This window comes from Apium graveolens, chromosome 5 (genome assembly GCF_009905375.1).
Source record: "Apium graveolens cultivar Ventura chromosome 5, ASM990537v1, whole genome shotgun sequence".
In the NCBI taxonomy this organism is placed as follows: domain Eukaryota; kingdom Viridiplantae; phylum Streptophyta; class Magnoliopsida; order Apiales; family Apiaceae; genus Apium; species Apium graveolens.
The window spans coordinates 200,480,794-200,505,960 of NC_133651.1; the positions used below are offsets into that span (position 1 = coordinate 200,480,794).

Below are 25,167 nucleotides of genomic sequence, written 5' to 3' on the forward strand. Positions count from 1 at the left end.
GGCTATTAATTTGATAAAAAATAGTGGGAGATTTATTATGAATATATCATAATCATATGAACATAAAATTTTAAATCAGACAATCTAATGTTTATTTTGTGCTTTTATTATTGTAGATACTGAATAATGTAAACAACACAAATACGTTATCCGTACGTTCAATCCTTGAGAAGGACAAGCTGACAGGAGGAAACAACTTCCTAGACTGGCAGAGGAATTTGAGGATTGTCCTCAGGCAGGAGCGCAAGCTTCATGTCATTGATATTCCTCCTCCAGACCCCCTTCCCGAGGGTGCTACTGCTGATGAATGAGCAGCACGCACAAGGGATGAGAATGATGCAAATGATGTTGCATGTCTTATGTTGGCAACTATGAGTGGAGCTTCAAAGACAGCATATGCATATGGATGTATATACTATCAATGAGCACTTGCAAAGCATGTTTGTAAGCCAAACTGGTCAAGAAAGGTTCAACACGAGTAAGTCACTTTTTAATTACAAACAAAGGGCAAGTGAACCAGTTGGCCCACATGTTCTGAAGATGATTGGTTACATTGAGGACCTTGAAACTTTGGGTTTCCCGATTGTTCCGAAAACTGGTATTGACCTAATCATTAATTCTTTGAACAACAAATTCACTCAGTTTGTTGTGAACTACAATATGAATGAATTTGATAAAACACCTACTGAATTGTTGCATATGTTGAGAACATATGAGACCAATATGAAGACAGCTGAACCTGCTCCCATACTGATGATGGGAAATAAAGGTAAGGCCAAAGGGAAAGACAAGTGGAAGGGTAAGAAGAAGATTGGATTTGATTCTACACCCAAGCCAAAGTCAGGTCACAAACAGGCTTTAAAGCCTAAAGGTGGTGTGGCCAAGGGTGAATGTCACTACTGTAAGAAAACTGGTCACTGGAAGAGAAACTTTACAAACTACCTCAGAGGAGCCGGGTCCAGTAGGGGCGGAAACATAGGTCGGTTTGACTGATCTTCTAGGCATCTGCAAAATATATATAACAGTTTGCAAGGATGAACATAATCACTCAGCAGTACCAAAATATGAAAAACAGAATAAAATAGTAATGTAACAATAATAGGAACAAAACTGTAATCATGATATCAACATTATGCAACAAAATCAGAGAAAACTGGATATCACTAACTAGCATGCTTCATCAAAACAACATAGCAGTGTGCTGTAAAAACACCAGAGTCCAATTTTAGCATGCTTGTCACTCTTGTAAAATTACTGTATCAAATATTCGTACCCTTACGGGAATCACAAAACCAAATCAGATACGTAACGGATATTTGAAGATAGCTGATCAGGCTATCAACACCAGACGGCTCCAACTGCCATCTCATTTATGGCTCCAGCTGCCATCTCATTTATCTGTTCCGGAACTCAGAGACTAGCTATGTCTCTGACCTGCTGGACTAATCGGTTATATAATGCGCGCAACCGAATTAGCCTCTTACGCCACCTCAATAGGCCTACTCTTGCCCCAATGTATCCCATATCTGATCGTTTTAATTCAGTTTTCAAAATCACTTTTACCTATCTCTTTTTCAAAACCAATTCTGTCACAGCACACTATTCAAATTCTCTTTTCATTTAAATCATGTTTAGAGATAGGTGTTTTCAGAAGTTACTTTTCCTCAAAACATAATTTTAACAACATTTTCAAATACGGGGGATACGTAACTTAAAACATTTTTGTTCCATTACGAAAGTAAAACATTTAGTTATTCACATATACTGAACCATAAAAGAATTGTCAGGGTACTTGCCTTGCAACGCTTTACAAAACCCTAAGTAGCTTTCACGCTGACTTTAATCCTGGGAAAACTCGATCGGAATCTACAAATACAGAATACCCTAATCAGTTACACCGACATGCTTGATATCCTCAAATTCTAACAACTCAATCCGATAGACCGACTCGTATCAATATTATACACATAAACCCGTAATCACATATCCCGAACATAAATAGAGATAACACATAGAATAAATTATGTCATTTATAATATATTTTTAGAAAAAATTTGGCAGCACGTTATTTGTTTATAAAACTACCCGTCGATTACGATCGACGTCAATAATCAAAACAATCCACAATATTACTCCACCATTTATACAACGTACATCCCAACACCAATCAAAGTTAATTATTTATGTTCGAAAAATATTTTACATAATCATTTTATTTATTTATAAAATTTAGGACTCAGAACATCGTCATCACCGTCCACCGTCCGCTCGTAACGAGTCATCGCGGTACGGCGGCAAAATTTATTGGTGCCCAAAAATATTCGGGTATCTAAATAAATTCTATCGATTATTCGAAAATATTTCCTGCACGAATTATTAATAATATCATGGATATTAATCAAATAATTCATGCATAAAAAGGGATTAAAATTAATTAGTAAAATAATAACAGAATTTCACACAGACTGTGCACAAACACACCCAACCGCGCATGTAAACCACGCGCCACCAGAACCACGAGAAAGGAACAGAGCAACACAACAAGAACAAAGTAACCACTACACACAACTCAAACATACGCATACAACTTTGTATGTATATATAAGTATCCACAGAGATGAAACTAGGAAACTCGCCGGAATAACCAGCTGGAAGCTCACCGGAAAGTGGTGGAAATTGGAAGAACAGGGGCGGCGAAAGAACAGGAGGGAGGAGAGAAGAGAGACTGTGAGTGGAGAAGAGAGGAAGAGAAACGAAGATGAGAGATAACGAGAGAGACAATTGAGATATGGTGGAGTGAAGCCGGGGAGAAACAGGGGGTGGGGGGTGTCTTATTCTTTTTTTTTCCTCTCCTTTACTCCAATTGCTACACGTAGTACTAATTTACTGAAATGCTGACACGTAGAATTTGGGATAAATATGAAGGTTTGATAGTCTGTTTTGCCCCGAAACTCGAAATTAAACGAAATAAGGTGCGAATAAAACAACCTCCAAAAATTACGAAAATAGCTTTAAAATATTATAAATATCCCGAAGTAAATAAAAACGTAACTTTTGAAATTTTAAACTAATTTTTAAAACACAATTTATACCCGCTTTTAACAAATAAACGAATCAACACACGCGTAAAATAAATCCCAAAAATTCCAGAAATAATTTTAAAATTCTCAGAATAATACGAACTTAATAAAATATAATTTTCATAATTTTTAAAGATTTCCATAATTAAATATGGATTTTAGCATTAAACACACTCAGAAAATTATTTAAAAATAAATAATTGATGAAATGTTGATTTCTCAATTTTAGAAAGTCCTAAAAATGATTATTGAAATTATAAAATTAGAAATCCAATTTTAAAGACAACCCAAATATTTATGGAATTAAAACTACAATAAAATCACTTTTACAAGTGAAATAAAATCATATAAGTCACCAATAAATCACACAATTCCAATCCCACATACCAACATATCATAAATAATTAAATAACAATCAGTAACCGTTGCCAAAATCAATAGACACATTTTATTTATTTACTTAAACCTTTATTACACTTCCAAATATTAGAAATAAAATAAAAATACACGAGTCGTTATATCCTTTCCCCCTTAAAAAGATTCTGTCCCCAGAATCTGACTTAATTTAAACAGATGAGGATATTTATCAAGCATGTCTGACTCTAATTCCCAAGTAGACTCTTCTACTCGAGGATTTCTTCACAAAACTTTTACTATAGAAATCGATTTATTCCTAAGGACTCGTTCCTTACGATCTAGGATTTGGACCGGTTGTTCCACATAGGACAAATCTGGTTGAAGCTCATTAGGTTTGTATTCTATGACTTGATTCGAATTAGGGACATAGGGCTTCAACATAGACACGTGGAACAGATTATGAATGTGCTGCCACTGCGGTGGTAAAGCTATCTCATAAGCGACTTTTCCCACTTTCTTCAAAACCTCAAAGGGTCCTATGAATCTAGGGCTAAGTTTACCCTTTTGACCAAATCGTACTAACCCTTTCCAAGGTGATACTTTTAGTAACACCAGAGCTCCTATCTCAAAATCTATATCTTTTCTATGCAAATATGCGTATTTTCTTTGTCTATCTTGAGCTGCTTCCAACCTTTTCCGGATCAACACTATGGCATCTTTGGTCTGCTAAACAAACTCAGGACCTAACACTTTCTTTTCTCCTACTTCATCCCAGTACAACGGTGACCTACACTTTCGTCCATACAAAGCTTCGTAAGGTGGCATCCCAATACTAGCATGGTAGCTGTTATTATACGAGAACTCAATCAAAGGTAGGTGTTCATCCCAATTACCCTTAAAAACTAGAACACAGACTCTTAACATATCCTCGATGGTCTGAATCGAACTCTCACTTTGGCCATTCGTCTGAGGATGATAGGCGGTGCTCATATTCAATTTCGTTCCTAGGAACTCTTGGAATTTAGTCCAGAACCTGGAATTAAATCTCGGGTCTCGATCCGACACTATAGAAACAAGCACTCCATGTTTGGTAACTATCTCATCCAAGTATAACTTAACTAGCCTTTCCAACGAATACCTTGCATTAATCGGAAGGAAATGCGCCGACTTAGTCAACCTATCAATGATAACCCAAATAGCATCATGATTCGCTCTCGTCTTTGGCAGTCCCACTACAAAATTCATAGCAATCTCTTCCCATTTCCACTGGGGAATCTCTAAAGGTTGTAACAATCCACTCGGTCGTTGATGCTCTGCTTTAACCGTTTGACACACGTGACACTTACTTACCCAATTGGCAATATCCTTCTTCATTCCTAGCCACCAAAAATTTCTCTTCAAATCCTGGTACATCTTGGTACTACCAGGGTGGATAGAAAACCTAGAGTTATGCGCTTCCTGTAAAACTTCATTCTTTAATTCCGTTACATTGGGAATTCAAACTCTGGACGAAAATCTATACAAACCTTGACTATCTTTTTGATTACACAACTCTTCTCCCATCAACATATCCGATTCCTGTTCCATAACTTCTTCTTGACACCTTTTGATCTTTTCCATCAATGCCTGCTGGAAAGTAACTTCATATAGTTGTTCCTGACTTTCATTAAGTACTCGCACTTCAATTTCCATTCTTTCCAAGTCTCGTGCCAATTCCTCCGCAATGTTAACCATATTCAACCTTTCTTTCCTCCTCAAGGCATCAGGCACTACATTGGCTTTACATCGGTGATAATTAATCGAATAATCATAATCCTTAATCAACTCCAACCACCTTCTCTGTCTCATGTTCAGATCTTTCTGCGTGAATATGTACTTCAGGCTCTTATGATCTGTGAAAATACCGCATTTCTCTGCATACAAGTGTGACGCCATAACTTTAAAGCAAATACTATAGCCGCCAATTCAAGGTCATGAACTGGATATTTTTGCTCGTGAGGCTTTAGTTGTCTGGAGGCATAAGTAATCATTTTGTCATGCTGCATTAACATACAACCCAATCCTTTCAAAGAAGCATCGCTATAGATTACAAAATTTCCCGTCTCATCTGGCAATGCTTACACTGGAGCCGTCACTAATCTTCATTTTAATTCCTGGAAACTTTCTTCACACTTTTCCGTCCAAATGAATTTCTCATTCTTCCTGGTCAACTTGGTTAATGGGGATGCAATCTTCGAGAAATCTTTCACAAATCTTCGATAATATCCTGCTAATCCAAGAAAACTTCTTATTTCTTTTGGTGTCTTTGATTGCTCCCACCATGATACGGCTTCGATCTTTATCAGGTCTACTTTGATACCTTCCTTACTTATTACATGACCAAGAAACTGTACTTCCGTCAGCCAAAACTCACACTTAGAAAACTTCACATACAATTGCTTTTCTCTTAACTTCTGTAGGGCAATCTGTAGATGCACTGCGTGATCTTCTAGGTTCTTCAAATATATAAGAATGTCATCAATAAATACAATAACAAACTTATCCAGATATTCCTTGTATACCCTATTCATCAAATCCATGAAAGTCGCTGGTGTATTCGTCAACCCAAACGACATCACTAGAATCTCATAATGGCCATACCTTGTTCTGAATGCAGTCTTGGGGATATCCTCGGGCTTTATCTTCAGTTGGTGGTAGCCAGATCTTAAGTCAATCTTTGAAAAGTAACATGCTCTCTTAAGCTGATCAAACAAATCATCGATTCACGATAAATAATACTTATTCTTTATCGTCAACTTGTTCAGCTCTCTGTAATCAATACACAATCTCATACTTCCATCCTTTTTCTTCACAAATAGCACTGGAGCACCCCACGGGGAAAAACTGGGTCGAATAACTCCCTTATCCAATAATTCCTGAAGTTGCTTAGCCAATTCTTTCATTTCCATCGGGGCCATCCTGTATGGAGCCTTAGAAACTTGTTCAGCTCCAGGTATCAAATCAATGGAAAACTCTATCTCTCGATCAGGTGGCAATCCTGGTAACTCTTCTGGGAAAATGTCTGGGAATTCTCTTACTATAGGGATCTCATCCAAAATAGGGGTCTATTTCTTCATATCCACTACCTGAGCCAAGTACGCTTCACATCCTTGCCTCAGCAATCTTCTTGCTTGCATCACTGAGAGGAACTTCCTATCTTGCCTCTGCCCTTGGTAACTGATCCTTTTATTATCTGGGGTGTACATAACAACTCTCCTTTTCTTACAGTCTATATTCGCCTTATGTAAAGATAACCAATCCATGCCTAAAATAACATCAAAGTCGCCCAACTCGAAAGGTATTAAGTCAACAGGGAACATGTACCTTGAAATCTCGAGGGAACATCTAGGACAAAATTGTTTTACAGGTACTTTATCTTTATTAGCCACTTCTATGGTTAGAGGTTCGTTTAAGTCTTCTAACATCAATTACATTTTATTCACACAATTCACAGATATAAAAGATTTGGACGCTCCTGAATCAAACAAAACGTTAACATGTATGGAATTAAGAGTAAGCGTACCTGCAATCACATCAGAGTCATGAACTGGAGACTTCTGGGTCATCTTAAAAGTCCTAGCTCTCGCAGTACTGGTTGCTGGTCCTTGAGAAACACTCATTCCCACATTTTCTTGGGTCACTGACTTGCAATTCCTAGCTATGTGTCCCACTTTGCCGCAACTAAAATAAGTAACTCCTCGAATCTCAGACTTACATTTAGTGGAATAGTGACCTTTCTGTCCACACTTAAAACAATTAACATTCTCTCGGCACTGTCCACTGTGCTTTTTCCCACACATCCTACAATCAGTCACTGGCTTACTCATTCTCGTCGGGGCAGAGTTAACTGAAGTAGTACTGGGTTTATTCTTATTCCATCCAAACCAACGCTGGAACTTCCGACTCACTATTCCTACTTCTGATCTAGCGGGTCCACTTTCAAGTTTTCTTTTCTTCTCACCCTGCTCCTTTGCAGCTAATTTGTGATCACTTTATATCACTAAGGCAGCCTGAACTACCGAAGTATATGTTTTGAGTTGTAAGGCTACAACTCCACTCTTTATTTTTGGCTTCAACCCTTGCTGAAACCGCTTCGCTCGTTGGGATTCTGAACTTCTATATTCTGGTGCTATACGGGCCAACTCCGTAAACTTTGCTTCATATTCCGTGACACTTTTATCCCCTTATTTCAGTTCCAAAAATTCCACTTCCATTTGACTATTGAGACAGTCCGGAAAATATTTCTCCAAAAATAACTCTGTAAATCTAGCCCATGGAACTGGACCTTCTCCTTCTTGGGCTCGCGTAGATTCCCACCAATAATTCGAGTCATTCTTTAGGAAATAACTATCATAATCAGTCTTTAAGTTCTCACTCACCTTGGTCAGCACGAACGCCTTTTCCATCTCCTTTAACCATATCCTGGAAGCAACAGGATCTACCTCTCCTTTAAACTCCGGGGCTTCACTGCTTGAAAAGACTAAAAACTAACATCCTGATTTGCCCCTCTTATCTCATGCTGCTGCTGGATTTGTAGTTGCTGCTGTTGGATTTGTTGTTGTTGTTGTTGTATGAGTTGTTGTTGTTGTTGTTGTTGTTGTTGTTGCAATTGTTGATGTTGCTGCTGGAATTGTTGTTGCTGTTGGGCCAGCTGTACAGACTGCTGACACAACAAGTTCATCATGTCACTCACGGAAGGACCCCCAGCAAATCCGTTATTGGGCTGAGAATTTCTCTTTGGTGGCATCTCCTGAAACATAACAGTCACATATAAGAAAAATGAGTTGCTCCAACAGTTGATATTTATGCATCAGGAGAGCGTTGCCACTAAGATAATATTCTCATCCCCATTTTAATTGGATCCGTCCTGAGTGAATGATTATAATCTAAAAATACCAGCAACAGAAACAACAATAATAATAACAACAATAATAGTAGTGCACAATATATAAAAACTGAACAACAAAATAAAGCAGCTGAAATACAATAACGAGTACAACTGAAAATCCAACTGAAAAGAACAATCTGAATAAACACCAAAATTGGCTGTCATAGCAGCCTCGCCTACTACAAACTATCACAACATAATGTACAGATACAAGATAAACAACTATAGAACTCATAGAAGTCACTCTGATCTATGCATCTCTCTGCTGCAACTCTGCCTAGCCACTACCACGGCCACCAATGGAACCTAGCTCAAACACTAGCCAGTTTAGTAGGTCCTGATACTTCACAGCTCTGAACTCTGAACTAATAAAACGGTCAACAGATCTAGCCCTCTCTACAGCCATCTGGGTCAATGCTCGTACACGGGCTCACACCTCAAGGGAAGGGGCAGAAATACCCTGAAATGGTGCAATAGGTACCTGGTCCAACTGAGTAGCAAACTCCGGACTCTGCTCTCTGATAAAGGAAGTATTCACTGCCCTATGGACATGGTAAGGGATCGGTGAAGAAGTACCACTAGGGGCCACAGGAGGTACCGGAGGCCTCATCATGGAAGAACTGGGACTACAGCCGGGAGGGAAATCCCTGACAGCAGACACAGACCTGCGCAGCCAACGGGGATGAGGACCAGATCCAGGGATGTCTCTTGGCACATAGGATGGGACTGGTGGAGGAGGCATGGGGGTCTCCTCTGTAATAACATCCGGAGGTCTCTCAGAATCTGAGCTATCTGAATCAGAAGGATTCTCCCGAGATGGAGAACTCAAAATCACAATAGGCCACTGCCAACATAATAAATATATAGGCAAGACACAACCAGGTCAAGGTAATTCTATCAAAATATTTAATAGATGCCAGGGTAACGCCGTCGAAACCCTCGATGACTCTAAAGGTTTGCTGCTCTATATGAGTTGATGACTCACACTTACAGACTCACGTTATCACCTACTTGACACAATCCCTAACCTGAATCAGGGACTTGAACCTGTGGCTCTGATACCAACTGTGACGGCATCAACCCCGGGGTCAGGAGTTGACGTCACTAAACACAATTACCAAAAATATAAACAACATAAATATTATTAAAATATAACAACTTGACCCCAAACCAAGATCCGATCCATGTTCAAGTATAATTCAGGTTCTCAATACTACAAACTCTTTATTCAATATCTAACACATTCTAACTTCATTCAGCAACTCCTCAGACCTCATGGTCTGATACAAACTACCTCAGAGGAGCCGGGTCCAGTATGGGCGGAAACATAGGTCGGTTTGACTGATCTTCTAGGCATCTGCGAAATATACATAACAGTTTGCAAGGATGAGCATAATCGCTCAGCAGTACCAAAATATGAATAACAGAATAAAACAGTAATGTAACAATAATAGGAACAGAACTGTGATCATGATATCAACATTATGCAACAAAATCAGAGACAATTGGATATCACTAACTATCATGCTTCATCAAAACAACATAGCGGTGTGCTGTAAAAACACCAGAGTCCAATTTTAGCATGCTAGTCACTCTTGTAAAATTACTGTATCAAATATTCGTACCCTTACGGGAATCATAAAACCAAATCAGATACGTAACGGATATGTAAAGATAGATGATTAGGCTATCAACACCAGACGGCTCCAACTGCCTTCTCATTTATGGCTCTAACTGCCATCTCATTTATCTGTTCCAGAACTCAGAGACTAGTTAGGTCTCTGACCTGCAGGACTAATCGGTTATATAGTACGCACAACTGAATTAACCTATTACGCCACCTCAATTGGCCTACTCTGGCCCCAACGTATAAATATCCCGAAGTAAATAAAAATGTAACTTTTGAAATTTTAAACTAATTTTTAACAAATAAATGAATCAACATGCGGGTAAAATAAATCCCAAAAATTCCCGAAATAATTTTAAAATTCTCAGAATAATACGAACTTAATAAAATATATTTTTCATAATTTTTAAATATTTCCATAATTAAATATGGATTTTAGCATAAAAACACACTCAGAAAATTATTTAAAAATAAATAATTGATGAAATGTTAATTTCTCAATTTTAGAAAGTCGCAAAAATGATTATTGAAATTATAAAATTAGAAATTCAATTTTAAAGATAACCCAAATATTTATGGAATTAAAACTACAATAAAATCATTTTTACAAGCGAAATAAAATAGTATAACTCACCAATAAATCACACAATTCCAATCCCACATACCAACATATTATAAATAATTAAATAACAATTAGTAACCGTTGCCAAAATCAATAGACACATTTTATTTATTTACTTAAACCTTTATTACACTTCCAAATATTAGAAATACAATAAAAATACACAGTCGTTATATAGGTTATGAGGGGAGAGAAAGTCAAATGCACTTATAGATCTATGTATTTTATATTTCTATATTAAATTAAATGAATGGGTGAGATTTAAAGTTGAAGAGAGGAATGGATGGCTAAGATCTAGTTTCTAGTTCTTATTTTTAAGGAATGTTTTTATTTCATCATGAATGTATATATATATATATATATATATATATATATATATATATATATATAACAAAACAACCTATATTTGAAAGCAACTTATATTTGAAAATAACAAAACAAACTTAAAAAAAGATACTATAACAATAAAGTCTACAATAAATTATAAATTTTATAACTTGAGATTTTATATTTTATTTTTGATCACTAATTTACATTTGAAATGTTATACAAACTAGACCTTATCAAGCCAGGTAACAAGTTTATAGTTAATAATTTAGACTTATTTCTACCAAACTTAATTAATAATATAATTTAGTAACAAATTTTGAATTAAACTCTAATTTTCATGTATTCAATATAAGTTTAAAATCCATAGACACATAATAAACATAAAAAAAATTAATATTTAAATATCAACATTCCAAATACATCTCAAACTATAACAAACTATAGTTAGATACAAATCAAAAATAATAATCTAAATATATATTAAACAAGTTTTTAACACCATTATTAAAATATTTAAAATTCCTAATTGTATATGTGAAATATTGTAAATTTATGTTTAGTAAATTTAAATTCATTGGTATTTAATAATTTAGAAATATAAGTTTTTATTTTTTATGTAAGTAGTTATCTACATTATTTTTTTAAGGGTTTCATTATATAACTAAAATAATTTTCGAGTATATGTATCTCTTAATAATTTAAGAATAATTTTGTTTGTAGAGTAATATTTTTGAAAACAAAAACAATTTCCTAGTTAATAATTTAACTATAACTACTTTATTACATTAATATTTTTAAAAACTAATCTAACGAAAAACAGGCTTGAAAGTAATCTATATTAAGATTAGATCATACTTTTCTAAAATAAACTTTCCCTACATTTCATTAAAGAATAAATGTTATGTTATAAGTATGTAGATTTTTTAATTTTTTGAGGTTGGTTTTGTAAATGTTTATATATAGATTTGTGAATACATTAAAATAATTGTTTAAATCAAAGAAAGATGTAGTTGAGTTATTTATGAATATTGTATTTTATGTTAGATTAAAGTTTTAATTTTATAATAATGATAATGTAACAAAGATGTGCGTTTATAAAGTAAGTAGGTTTTTAGGTTAAAATTGGTTTTATTTAGAAGTACGTATTTAGGATAAAATTGATTTTATTTAGAAAGTATGTTATGACCTTTTAAATGTCAGTCAAAACGTTTATAAGTGTATATGTAGGTTATAATATCTTAATAAGAATGTTTATTACAACTTTATAAATATTATTGTTCTAAAATAAGAGTGCCTAAATGATGATAGTTAAATTTTCTCAACTCTCACTCACCCAGCAAACACTTCACCCATAAAACAGAAGCACTACTTGTTCCAAAGGTCATCAGAATAAGAACTCTAATCTTACTTACTTGTTAATACATGCCATTCATATATATATATCACAATTAGGATCCAACTTAATATATGATGATGCAAATATGTGTACATATATTCTAATTTATATGAGAATAAGAACCACAAACGGAAATAAAACCAGAGACTTGAATGTATATATAAATGTAGTAGTAGGCAAAAAAGAAACAACCAAAAATCTCTCTAAAAATAAGAAAAAAACATCAAATAAAACAAAAGAAAAAAAACAACAGTCCACATATATATTCTAAAAAGAGGTGGGGTTTTTTCAATCCTTCATAAGAAACATAAAAATAAATTATGAAATGTAACCTAGCTAGTTCACTACGATCACGATGGGGGCCACTAGGAATTATTAGGATAGTGCTCCTCATGTTGCTTATGTGAAGCTAGTTGATTATGTGAAGCTAGTTGATCAATGCTGTAAGGCCTGTTAATGTCATCTGCACCACCACTGATAGCACTACCACCAATGCCACCACCATCAAAGTTTTCACTACTGCGGATGCTAGTACTGCCAATGGCAATGGTATAATTATATGCATTGTCCCTTATCATTGGAGTACCACCAATATCCTCAACAGCGTCACCTTTGAAACTGCTATCAAAGCCACTACCAAAGTTACCACCACCACCACCAATGTTACTAGTACTAAAGTTACCACCAATAGCGCCACTAGCACTACCAATTCCACTTATAAAGTTCCCGCCACCAAGGCCATAACTAAAACAACCACTGCAGCTACTAATTCTATCAGTATTGATGCTACCACTAGCACCACCAGGGCAACAACTGAAACTACCAGCCATGCGACCACCACTGTCACTACTAAGTTTACCCAATATACCACCAATGCCATCATTAAAGCTACCATCCATGCCACGACTAAAGCTACCAAAATTGCTACCACCTCTAATTCCATTATTAAAGTTGCCAAAGTTGCCACCAGTGGCACTACTTAAGTTAGCACGAATTCCACCACCAACACCAACAACTCTACCACCAAATCCCCTACTAAGATTACCGACACCAATTCCACCAATTGTACTACTATTATCACCACCGCCAATGCCATTAATTCGGCTACTAAGGTCACTGCTACCGGTGCCACCAATTCCACCACTAAAGCTGCTAGCCATGCTACCACCAATGCCACTAGTAAGCCTACCCAATTTACCACCAATGCTACCACCATTGATGCCATTATTATCGTTGCCACCAACGACTCTTAAATTAGCACGAACTCGGCCACCAACAATGCCATCACTAATTCCATTACTAAGATTACTAGTGCCACCCATTGGACTAGTAAAATTACCACCACCAATTCTACCACCAACAATAGTACTACTTGATTGAAAAAAAGCATAACTACTTTTCGAATAGTTTCCCATGTCTTCACGTGGTGCAATCACCGGGCGGACATGATTGTGAGTACCTTGATAAGTGGTGATGACAGTGGAAGGATCGTCTGCTGACCTTTCCACCCTCTTCTTCACACCACATCCATCACTAGTGCAACGATAGTAGTTCCTGTTTATTCCAAAACAAACATTATTTGCATGACCGACACAAAATCTAGACTCTAAATCTTTATAAATGACAGATTAAATTAAGCAGTCACACCTTGGGAAAGGGCTGTGTTTCACAGCTTTTTGGCCGTATTTCCTCCATCTAAATCCATCGTCCATGTTATCAATATCAGTCCTAGTTAGGAAAACAAATTTATGCTCTTTTTTCTTTGTGGTGCTCATATTCTTGGCCTTAAGCCTGCATATCAACATACCCCAAAGACAACGACATTCATTAAACATAAATTCAGTAAATTAATAGACATGCACACTAAGTAAGATTCTGAGCAACATGTCTGTAAATCAAATCGAGCTTTAAATTTGTAAATACCCGAAAAAGAAAAACATAAACAAAAAATTATGTACAGTTAAATAAACTTACATTTTCTTATTCTTGTCCTGGACCTTCTCCTCTTCAAGGCCATGAGAAATCTGTTTACTGATCTGATCCCCTGTCACTGTTTCATTCGAAGAAGAAGAATTCATGGAGGAACTATCAGGAGTTGCATGGGTATTAATAATCTGCCATGTGACTCCCAGCGCTGGAGCTGGTACAAAAGGTTCTGGTTGAGGTTGAAGTGCACCAGGAAGCTGCACAACCGACGATGGAGCTCCAAAATCGAAAATCGAGGTATTTGTAGGAAAATAAAAATCTCGATTTCTTAACATTTCTGCTAAACCAAAACTTTCAGTATTAAATGGTACTTCAAATATATCTGATGATGAAGCTTGATGAGTAGGTGGATTGATGATTTGTTGCCCGGGAAATGGTGGTAATGATGATTGATTGGTGTTAACATTGGTGTTGTAGAATATCTGTTGGTGCTTGTTCTCCATTTGATATCTGTTCAAATCAAAAGCTTATTAGATTCTTATTCTACCATCAAACTCTTCAATTCAACAACATTGTAGTGCAAAAAAGTTTACAAATAAAATACTTCAAAATTAAAAGTACAAGCCACAAAACAAATTCATCTTTTTTATATGTTAATACAAAAGATTACCGGCAAATATAGGTGACTAAGTGTACCTAAACATGTGAATATGGGGTCATAAATTCATAGTCATGCTTAATGGAAACAGAGGACCAGAGTCAAGTGGGAAGTATAGCAAAAACCTTTTAATAAGTGAGGAAAAAAACCTTAAAAAGAACCGGTAAAAAATGTAAAAAATGGGAATTAAAGGTTATGCAGAGGCAAAAATTTTGAAATTTTGGACATTTGCACAAAAATTAAGGATTTTTTTTCACAGATGTTGAATTCGAACAAAACTTATCATATATAAAATTTATGAAAAATATAAAAAAATTATGTAACAATGATATAGGATGATTTTCACAATGATGTAAAGAGGACAGTTCTTTTGCACACGTCATAATCTCTCATACACATATATATATATATGAAGTTGGTAAAACAAGGGATAGCATGCATACCAGACGGCTCAGATGAATTCAGCTTCAGGGAGAGAATTCAAACAGAAATCTATTTCAACAATGAAGTATATAGAGTCAAATGGAAAAGCATAGTCCAGAGGAAGAAAACTGGACAAAATATCTTTTATGTGAAAAAGAGTTGACATTGTATGCCAATATCAACAACAGTTAAATTTTACAAATTAAAGTCAATTCTCATGCTAGAATACAAGAATTATAGATACCCCTATTTATTATGTAATGTATTCATTATTTTTATTTATGTTTACCCTCTATACAACCAATGCTACAATAAATTTATAATAAAATATTTTTTATGCTTAGATTAACCCCAAACTACAATTAGATTCTAATAATACTAATTTTAAAGATATAATCAAAGATTTATGATATATCATAATTAATATTTAATGCATAAATTAACAATTTATATGATATTACACTCTCTTTTATAGTCTATATAAAAGAATATTGAAGATTATACCCGGAATCAATAGGTGAGATTTTTGGATCTAAAATTGAAAATTATTTGTGTCATTAACAAAATTTTATTCAAGTACAAAAGTTATATTTCAATAATTTAATTTAACATTTTTTTTAATAAAGATTATTTTCATAAGTAAAAATTAGTCAATTTCTATTTTTTGTGGTCCAAGTAGATGAAAAATATTTGTTAATCCATAAATAAAGATCCGTATGAGTTCTACAATTAGATATAATAAATTGAGTATCTAAAGCATCACCATAAAATTCTAAAATTTGTCCACACTACAATGAATCTGGCCATTTACGAAGATTTTTTTGAACTGAAATCGACGTAATTAAGCCATTTACGACGGAAAAAAATCGTCGTTCTTGATCGAGTAGTAAGTTCATTTTTTTGTCACAAGATAAAATTACGTTACAAGATAAAAAAAAATTTGTCACAAGATAAAAACTAATTTTAACAAAAATTAATTAATTTGAGAACAATATCATAAATAATTAATTTCTTAGTTGGTTGGTTGTTGGTTGATATAATAAATAATTATCATTATATTCTAAAATAGATAAATGAGACATCTACATGTAATATTAAATAAATAATCTTTATTGACTAGTGTCAACAATGTAATTTCATGTTCATATTATATATTTACTAAAGTAACGTCTAAGATTCATTCTCATTCTTAACATATAGTATAATTAAATATTTACACTATTTATTTTCAAGATTAGAGTAGAATATCATGGTCCCGAAAAATATAAAGTATGTAAATAAGAATATATATATATATATATATATATATATATATATTGAAATTCTATGCTTAAGGGAGTCATTCCAAACTAAAAAGATTTTTTAAAAGTTATCAAATATTTATCAAATACCATATTTACGAAACATGTTCTCAATGAGCATATGATCTGTTATATATATAATACTGCAACATCAAGGTTTTGGATAAATATTTTATTAATAATTACTATTTTACCCATGTATTCTACTAAATATTGAAAATTGTTCGAACCCATGTCAACTATTTGTAAATTTATCATAACAACCACTTGACCTAGAGATGCATTTGTTTAAGTCTTCATAACATCAAGATTGAGGTAAAGTTTACTTATTTACACGTAGTGTCTTACTCTATATTTACTTTGATATTTGTTTTAATATATCTATAAAATATAATGATTGGAGACTTGATTAAATAACTTATTTCGATATACTAATTATATACTCTTGTTATGTTACTTAGGTGCACTAGAGGCAAAACATTATTCTTTTAAATCTTTATGTCAGTTGATCAATCAATAAATATATTTATTATGTCCTTAATTACTGCGATATTTTGTTAACATAATAAATGTCCTTAGAATCATGATACCCATTGTATAGTTTAAGTACATGACTTGAACTTGAGATTATATAATATATCATATTCTTAAAGGTCCCCGGTCGAGTATTATTATACAGGACAATAATAATACATAGATAGACTAGTATGTTATTTGACAAGATAACCACATCTCATTGGTTATAAGTATGGGGATACTAAAGTCAATACATAGGTACATGTGAGAATACATGGTACTAGACAGACCCACATTGAGATTCTTCATGTTTAATAAAGTCATAAGAAAGATTCACAGTGATAATGGTATAACGATCCTTTGACTTGAAATCATTATATTTCTATACGAGGATTAATATACTTTGACTACATTAAAATTTACTTTTGATCGGGTGATGATAAAAGTGGGCATCGGGTATATCATGAGTCGTATGAGAAATATGAATGATAGATAAAGGATTTAACCCTCCTATAATTAGGAGAAATATTATTGGCCTCTTGATTGAGTGAGATTATAAAAAGCATGGCCATGCTCAAATAGTGATTTATCTTGATAGTCTACTAATGGATCAAATAAATCCGAATTAAATGTTGAAGAGGTTGACTAATACATGCCTCGAGTTTAATCTATAATATGTATGGTTAAAGGGATTATATTACATGAAAAACATTAATCACAAAAGGTTTTATCTAATCACGATTTAATTATTGTTTAATTGGGTAACAATGATGTATTACTAGATACCGCTCATTGTTTATAATTTTATTAGAGAATAAAATTATTGCCAATTAAATAATAGCCTATAGGGTCACACAAATAGAGCACTTAATGCAATAGTTAATTTAAATGATGGATTTAAATTAATTGATGATTATTTGAATTTTATTATAATTAAGTAAGACTTAATTGAGATAATATAAATTCGAATTAAAGGGAATGTTTTTGTCTATAATAATTAAGTATGACTTAGTTATTAATTAAATAATAGAAATTCATTTTTATTATTTAATCACATACCTACTAGGGTTGGGCTTTGCTGTTATGGGCCTTTTAACCAGTCACTATAAATAGATAATGATAGGTTAAAGTGGCTTGTAACATTTTGGAGAAAACCCTAGCAGCAAAGAGAGGCAGAGACAATTCGGATCATCAAGAAGGAGGCTAGTACATCCATTCCGTAGTCAAGGTCGTGAGACGTTCTTGGAGGTGCTCGTGTGGATACCATAGAGGTGTTTCTCCGAGAGGTAGACACAAAGTGGATACCATAGAGGTGTTTATTCTTTTGGTTCGTAATAAATACGACTTGCATGTCATTTTCTATTTGTAGTTATTTTATCTCGAATGTAACTCGAGTTCTTTTATAAGTTCATTAGTATAATTCTTAATGTAACATCCAAGAAGGACAAGGGAACAAAGAGGCATCCTATGGAGGCCAAAGAGACAATGGAAGCAATAGAGAAGACATATGTCATAGTTATTTTTTACACCATAGATTGACCTTGATCTTTTTATTAGCCTGAAAAGATCACATAGGATTGGGCCATAACTATTGCACATTTACTTTACGCACTTTTCATAAGATGTATAAATAGTATGTGTAGAGTAGAAAATGCATGTTTTAATTAGATTAATGATGCATGTATGTATTAGATACATCACCCATGCCATGCCTTTAAACAAGATAAAATCTGTAACGACTCAAGATTTAAAATTAACAAACGATCATGAGATTCTCATGTTTATGAAACACGGAATAAAATACGAATTTTCTTTATTTCTGATATGGGACGATTTTGTCAACAACGGGTTCATAGAACTTGTAAGGCTGTGTGTTTTAAGCGAGACCGATGTGACTCCTCCACTACCTAGAAATCAAACCATTGAAGAGTATTGATTTGAAGTACTTTATTCAAGGAAAAATTGGGAATCTCTTTATGATGGGATCATGATCATTCTAAATTAAAAATCCCTAAGTAAAAATATTAAGGTTTAATCAGATGCTTTCCAATGAATGAACACTCATTGAATCCTAGATCGATAAGGGGAAGGGCTGTTAGTGGCAGGGGACTCCTATCTATCGTGGTGAAATGCGGGGAAGATAAACGATTATATTCGGATGTTGTATCATTGGGTCTAACTTAACTGAGTAATCATAATATGGTGAATATAAACAGTTATATTCAACTATTATGAACTTAAAAGCATAGAGTTTGGTTAAAAATTTACTAGATAGATAAGATCAATTGTTGTTCACCAAACTATCCAAGAATTATATATGATATAATTGACAACTGTTATCTACCTAAATAATCATGTTTTGAGAACTACCAGTGGTTGACTTAGGACATGACGAAATATGGATCTTGACTCCCACCTTGATACGGCTTCAATCTTTACCAGGTCTACTTTGATACCTTCCTTACTTATTACATGACCAAGAAACTGTACTTCCGTCAGCCAAAACTCACACTTAGAAAACTTCACATACAATTGCTTTTCTCTTAACTTCTGTAGGGTAATCTGTAGATGCACTGCGTGATCTTCTAGGTTCTTCGAATATATAAGAATGTCATCAATAAATACAATAACAAACTTATCCAGATATTCCTTGTATACCCTATTCATCAAATCTATGAAAGTCGCTGGTGTATTCGTCAACCCAAACGACATCACTAGAAACTCATAATGGCCATACCTTGTTCTGAATGCAGTCTTGGGGATATCCTCGGGCTTTATCTTCAGTTGGTGGTAGCCAGATCTTAAGTCAATCTTTGAAAAGTAACAAGCTCTCTTAAGCTGATCAAACAAATCATCGATTCGCGACAAATAATACTTATTCTTTATCGTCAACTTGTTCAACTCTCTGTAATCAATACACAATCTCATACTTCCATCCTTTTTCTTCACAAATAGCACTGGAGCACCCCATGGGGAAACACTGGGTCGAATAACTCCCTTATCCAATAATTCCTGAAGTTGCTTAGCCAATTCTTTCATTTCCATCGGGGCCATCCTGTATGGAGCCTTAGAAACTTGTTCAGCTCCAGGTATCAAATCAATGGAAAACTCTATCTCTCGATCAGGTGGCAATCCTGGTAACTCTTCTGGGAAAATGTCAGGGAATTCTCTTATTATAGGGATCTCATCCAAAATAGGGGTCTATTTCTTCATATCCACTACCTGAGCCAAGTACGCTTCACATCCTTGCCTCAGCAATCTTCTTGCTTGCATCACTGAGAGGAACTTCCTATCTTGCCTCTGCCCTTGGTAACTGATCCTTTTATTATCTGGGGTGTACATAACAACTCTCCTTTTCTTACAGTCTATATTCGCCTTATGTAAAGATAACCAATCCATGCCTAAAATAACATCAAAGTCGCCCAACTCGAAAGGTATTAAGTCAACAGGGAACATGTACCTTGAAATCTCGAGGGAACATCTAGGACAAAATTGTTTTACAGGTACTTTATCTTTATTAGGCACTTCTATGGTTAGAGGTTCGTTTAAGTCTTCTAACATCAATTGCATTTTATTCACACAATTCACAGATATAAAAGATTTGGACGCTCCTGAATCAAACAAAACGTTAACATGTACGGAATTAAGAGTAAGCGTACCTGCAATCATATCAGAGTCATGAACTGGAGACTTCTGGGTCATCTTAAAAGTCCTAGCTCTCGCAGTACTGGTTGCTGGTCCTTGAGACACACTCATTCCCACATTTTCTTGGGTCACTGACTTGCAATTCCTAGCTATGTGTCCCACTTTGCCGCAACTAAAATAGGTAACTCCTTGAATCTCAGACTTACATTCAGTGGAATAGTGACCTTTCTGTCCACACTTAAAATAATTAACATTCTCTCGGCACTGTCCACTGTGCTTTTTCCCACACATCCTACAATCAGTCACTGGCTTACTCATTCTCGTCGGGGCAGAGTTAACTGAAGTAGTACTAGGTTTATTCTTATTCCATCCAAACCAACGCTGGAACTTCCGACTCGCTATTCCTACTTCTGATCTAGCGGGTCCACTTTCAAGTTTTCTTTTCTTCTCACCCTGCTCCTTTGCAGCTAATTTGTGATCACTTTATATCACTAGGGCAGCCTGAACTACCGAAGTATATGTTTTGAGTTGTAAGGCTACAACTCCACTCCTTATTTTTGGCTTCAACCCTTGCTGAAACCGCTTCGCTCGTTGGGATTCTGAACTTCCATATTCTGGTGCTATACGGGCCAACTCCGTAAACTTTGCTTCATATTCCGTGACACTTTTATCCCCTTATTTCAGTTCCAAAAATTCCACTTCCATTTGACTATTGAGACAGTCCGGAAAATATTTTTCCAAAAATAACTCTGTAAATCTAGCCCATGGAACTGAACCTTCTCCTTCTTGGGCTCGCGTAGATTCCCACCAATAATTCGAGTCATTCTTTAGGAAATAACTATCATAAACAGTCTTTAAGTTCTCACTCACCTTGGTCAGCGCGAACGCCTTTTCCATCTCCTTTAACCATATCCTGGCAGCAACAGGATCTACCTCTCCTTTAAACTCCCGGGCCTCACTGCTTGAAAAGACTTAAAACTAACATCCTGATTTGCCCCTCTTATCTCATGCTGCTGCTGGATTTGTAGTTGCTGCTGTTGGATTTGCTGTTGTTGTTGTATGAGTTGTTGTTGTTGTTGTTGTTATTGTTGTTGTTGTTGCAATTGTTGATGTTGCTGCTGGAATTGTTGTTGCTGTTGGGCCAGCTGTACAGACTGCTGACACAACAAGTTCATCATGTCACTCACGGAAGGACCCCCAACAAATCCGTTATTGGGCTGAGAATTTCTCTTTGGTGGCATCTCCTGAAACATAATAGTCATATATAAGAAAAATGAGTTGCTCCAACAGTTGATATTTATGCATCAGGAGAGCGTTGCCACTAAGATAATATTCTCATCCCCATTTTAATTGGATCCGTCCTGAGTGAATGATTATAATCTAAAAATACCAGCAACAGAAACAACAATAATAATAAAAACAATAATAGTAGTGCACAATATATAAAAACTGAACAACAAAATAAAGCAGCTGAAATACAATAACCAGTACAACTGAAAATCCAACTGAAAAGAACAATCTGAATAAACACCAAAATTGGCTGTCATAGCAGCCTCGCCTACTACAAACTATCACAACATAATGTACATATACAAGATAAACAACTACAGAACTCATAGAAGTCACTCTGATCTCTGCATCTCTCTGCTGCAACTCTGCCTAGCCACTACCACGGCCACCAATGGAACCTAGCTCAAACACTAGCCAGTTTAGTAGGTCCTGATACTTCACAGCTCTGAACTCTGAACTAATAAAACGGTCAACAGATCTAGCCCTCTCTACAACCATCTGGGTTAATGCTCGTACACGGGCTCACACCTCAAGGGAAGGGGCAGAAATACCCTGAAATGGTGCAATAGGTACCTGGTCCAACTGAGCAGCAAACTCCGGACTCTACTATCTGATAAAGGAAGTATTCACTGCCCTATGGACATGGTAAGGGATCGGTGAAGAAGTACCACTAGGGGCCACAGGAGGTACCGGAGGCCTCATCATGGAAGAACTGGGACTACAGCCGGGAGGGAAATCCCTAACAGCAGACACAGACCTGCGCAGCCAACGGGGATGAGGACCAGATCCAGGGATGTCTCTCGGCACATAGGATGGGACTGGTGGAGGAGGCATGGGGGTCTCCTCTGTAATAACATCCGGAGGTCTCTCAGAATCTGAGCTATCTGAATCAGAAGGATTCTCCCTAGATGGAGAACTCAAAATCACAATAGGCCACTGCCAACATAATAAATATATAGGCAAGACACAACCAGGTCAAGGTAATTCTATCAAAATATTTAATAGATGCCAGGGTAACGCCGTCGAAACCCTCGATGACTCTAAAGGTTTGCTGCTCTATATGAGTTGATGACTCACACTTACAGACTCACGTTATCACCTACTTGACACAATCCCTAACCTGAATCAGGGACTTGAACCTGTGGCTCTGATACCAACTGTGACGGCCTCAACCCCGGGGTCAGGAGTTGACGTCACTAAACACAATTACCAAAAATATAAACAACATAAATATTATTAAAATATAACAACTTGACCCCAAACCAAGATCCGATCCATGTTCAAGTATAATTCAGGGTCTCAATACTACAAACTCTTTATTCAATATCTAACACATTCTAACTTTATTCAGCAACTCCTCAGACCTCATGGTCTGATACAAACTACCTCAGAGGAGCCGGGTCCAGTATGGGCGGAAACATAGGTCGGTTTGACTGATCTTCTAGGCATCTGCGAAATATACATAACAGTTTGCAAGGATGAGCATATCGCTCAGCAGTACCAAAATATGAATAACAGAATAAAACAGTAATGTAACAATAATAGGAACAGAACTGTAATCATGATATCAACATTATGCAACAAAATCAGAGACAACTGGATATCACTAACTATCATGCTTCATCAAAATAACATAGCGGTGTGCTGTAAAAACACCAGAGTCCAATTTTAGCATGCTAGTCACTCTTGTAAAATTACTGTATCAAATATTCGTACCCTTACGGGAATCATAAAACCAAATCAGATACGTAACGGATATGTAAAGACAGCTGACTAGGCTATCAACACCAGACGGCTCCAACTGCCATCTCATTTATGGCTCTAACTGCCATCTCATTTATCTGTTCCAGAACTCAGAGACTAGCTAGGTCTCTGACCTGCTGGACTAATCGGTTATACAGTACGCACAACTGAATTAACCTACTCTGGCCCCAACGTATAAATATCCCGAAGTAAATAAAAATGTAACTTTCGAAATTTTAAACTAATTTTTAAAACATAATTTATACCCTCTTTTAACAAATAAATGAATCAACACGCGGGTAAAATAAATCCCAAAAATTCCCGAAATAATTTTAAAATTCTCAGAATAATATGAACTTAATAAAATATATTTTTCATAATTTTTAAATATTTCCATAATTAAATATGGATTTTAGCATAAAAACACACTCAAAAAATCATTTAAAAATAAATAATTGATGAAATGTTAATTTCTCAATTTTAGAAAGTCGCAAAAATGATTATTGAAATTATAAAATTAGAAATTCAATTTTAAACATAACCCAAATATTTATGGAATTAAAACTACAATAAAATCATTTTTACAAGCGAAATAAAATCGTATAACTCACCAATAAATCACACAATTCCAATCCCACATACCAACATATCATAAATAATTAAATAACAATCAGTAACCGCTGCCAAAATCAATAGACACATTTTATTTATTTACTTAAACCTTTATTACACTTCCAAATATTAGAAATACAATAAAAATACACAGTCGTTATATAGGTTATGAGGGGAGAGAAAGTCAAATGCACTTATAGATCTATGTATTTTATATTTCTTAATTAAATTAAATGAATGGGTGAGATTTAAAGTTGAAGAGAGGAATGGATGGCTAAGATCTAGTTTCTAGTTCTTATTTTTAAGGAATGTTTTTATTTCATCATGAATATATATATATATATATATATATATATATATAACAAAACAACCTATATTTGAAAGCAACTTATATTTGAAAATAACAAAACAAACTTAAAAAAAGATACTATAACAATAAAGTCTACAATAAATTATAAATTTTATAACTTGAGATTTTATATTTTATTTTTGATCAATAATTTACATTTGAAATGTTATACAAACTAGACCTTATCAAGCCAGGTAACAAGTTTATAGTTAATAATTTAGACTTATTTCTACCAAACTTAATTAATAATATAATTTAGTAACAAATTTTGAATTAAACTCTAATTTTCATGTATTCAATATTGAAATTACACCTAGAGGGGGGGGGTGAATAGGTGATTATGGCTAACTAGGATTACTTTTAGA

General features: G+C 34.8%; 1 protein-coding gene across 1 annotated transcript; it reads right to left on the reverse strand.

Annotated features, from left to right (window-relative positions):
• Positions 1 to 12,704: 12,704 nt before the first annotated feature.
• Positions 12,705 to 23,547, reverse strand: LOC141660571 (uncharacterized). The gene is made up of 6 exons (XM_074467563.1): positions 23,485 to 23,547; positions 22,856 to 23,034; positions 14,314 to 14,775; positions 13,987 to 14,130; positions 13,640 to 13,893; positions 12,705 to 13,354 (listed from the first exon to the last, which is right to left on the reverse strand). Exons 1-6 carry the CDS (start codon positions 23,545 to 23,547, stop codon positions 12,705 to 12,707), a joined length of 1,752 nt encoding a protein of 583 aa, XP_074323664.1.
• Positions 23,548 to 25,167: the final 1,620 nt, after the last annotated feature.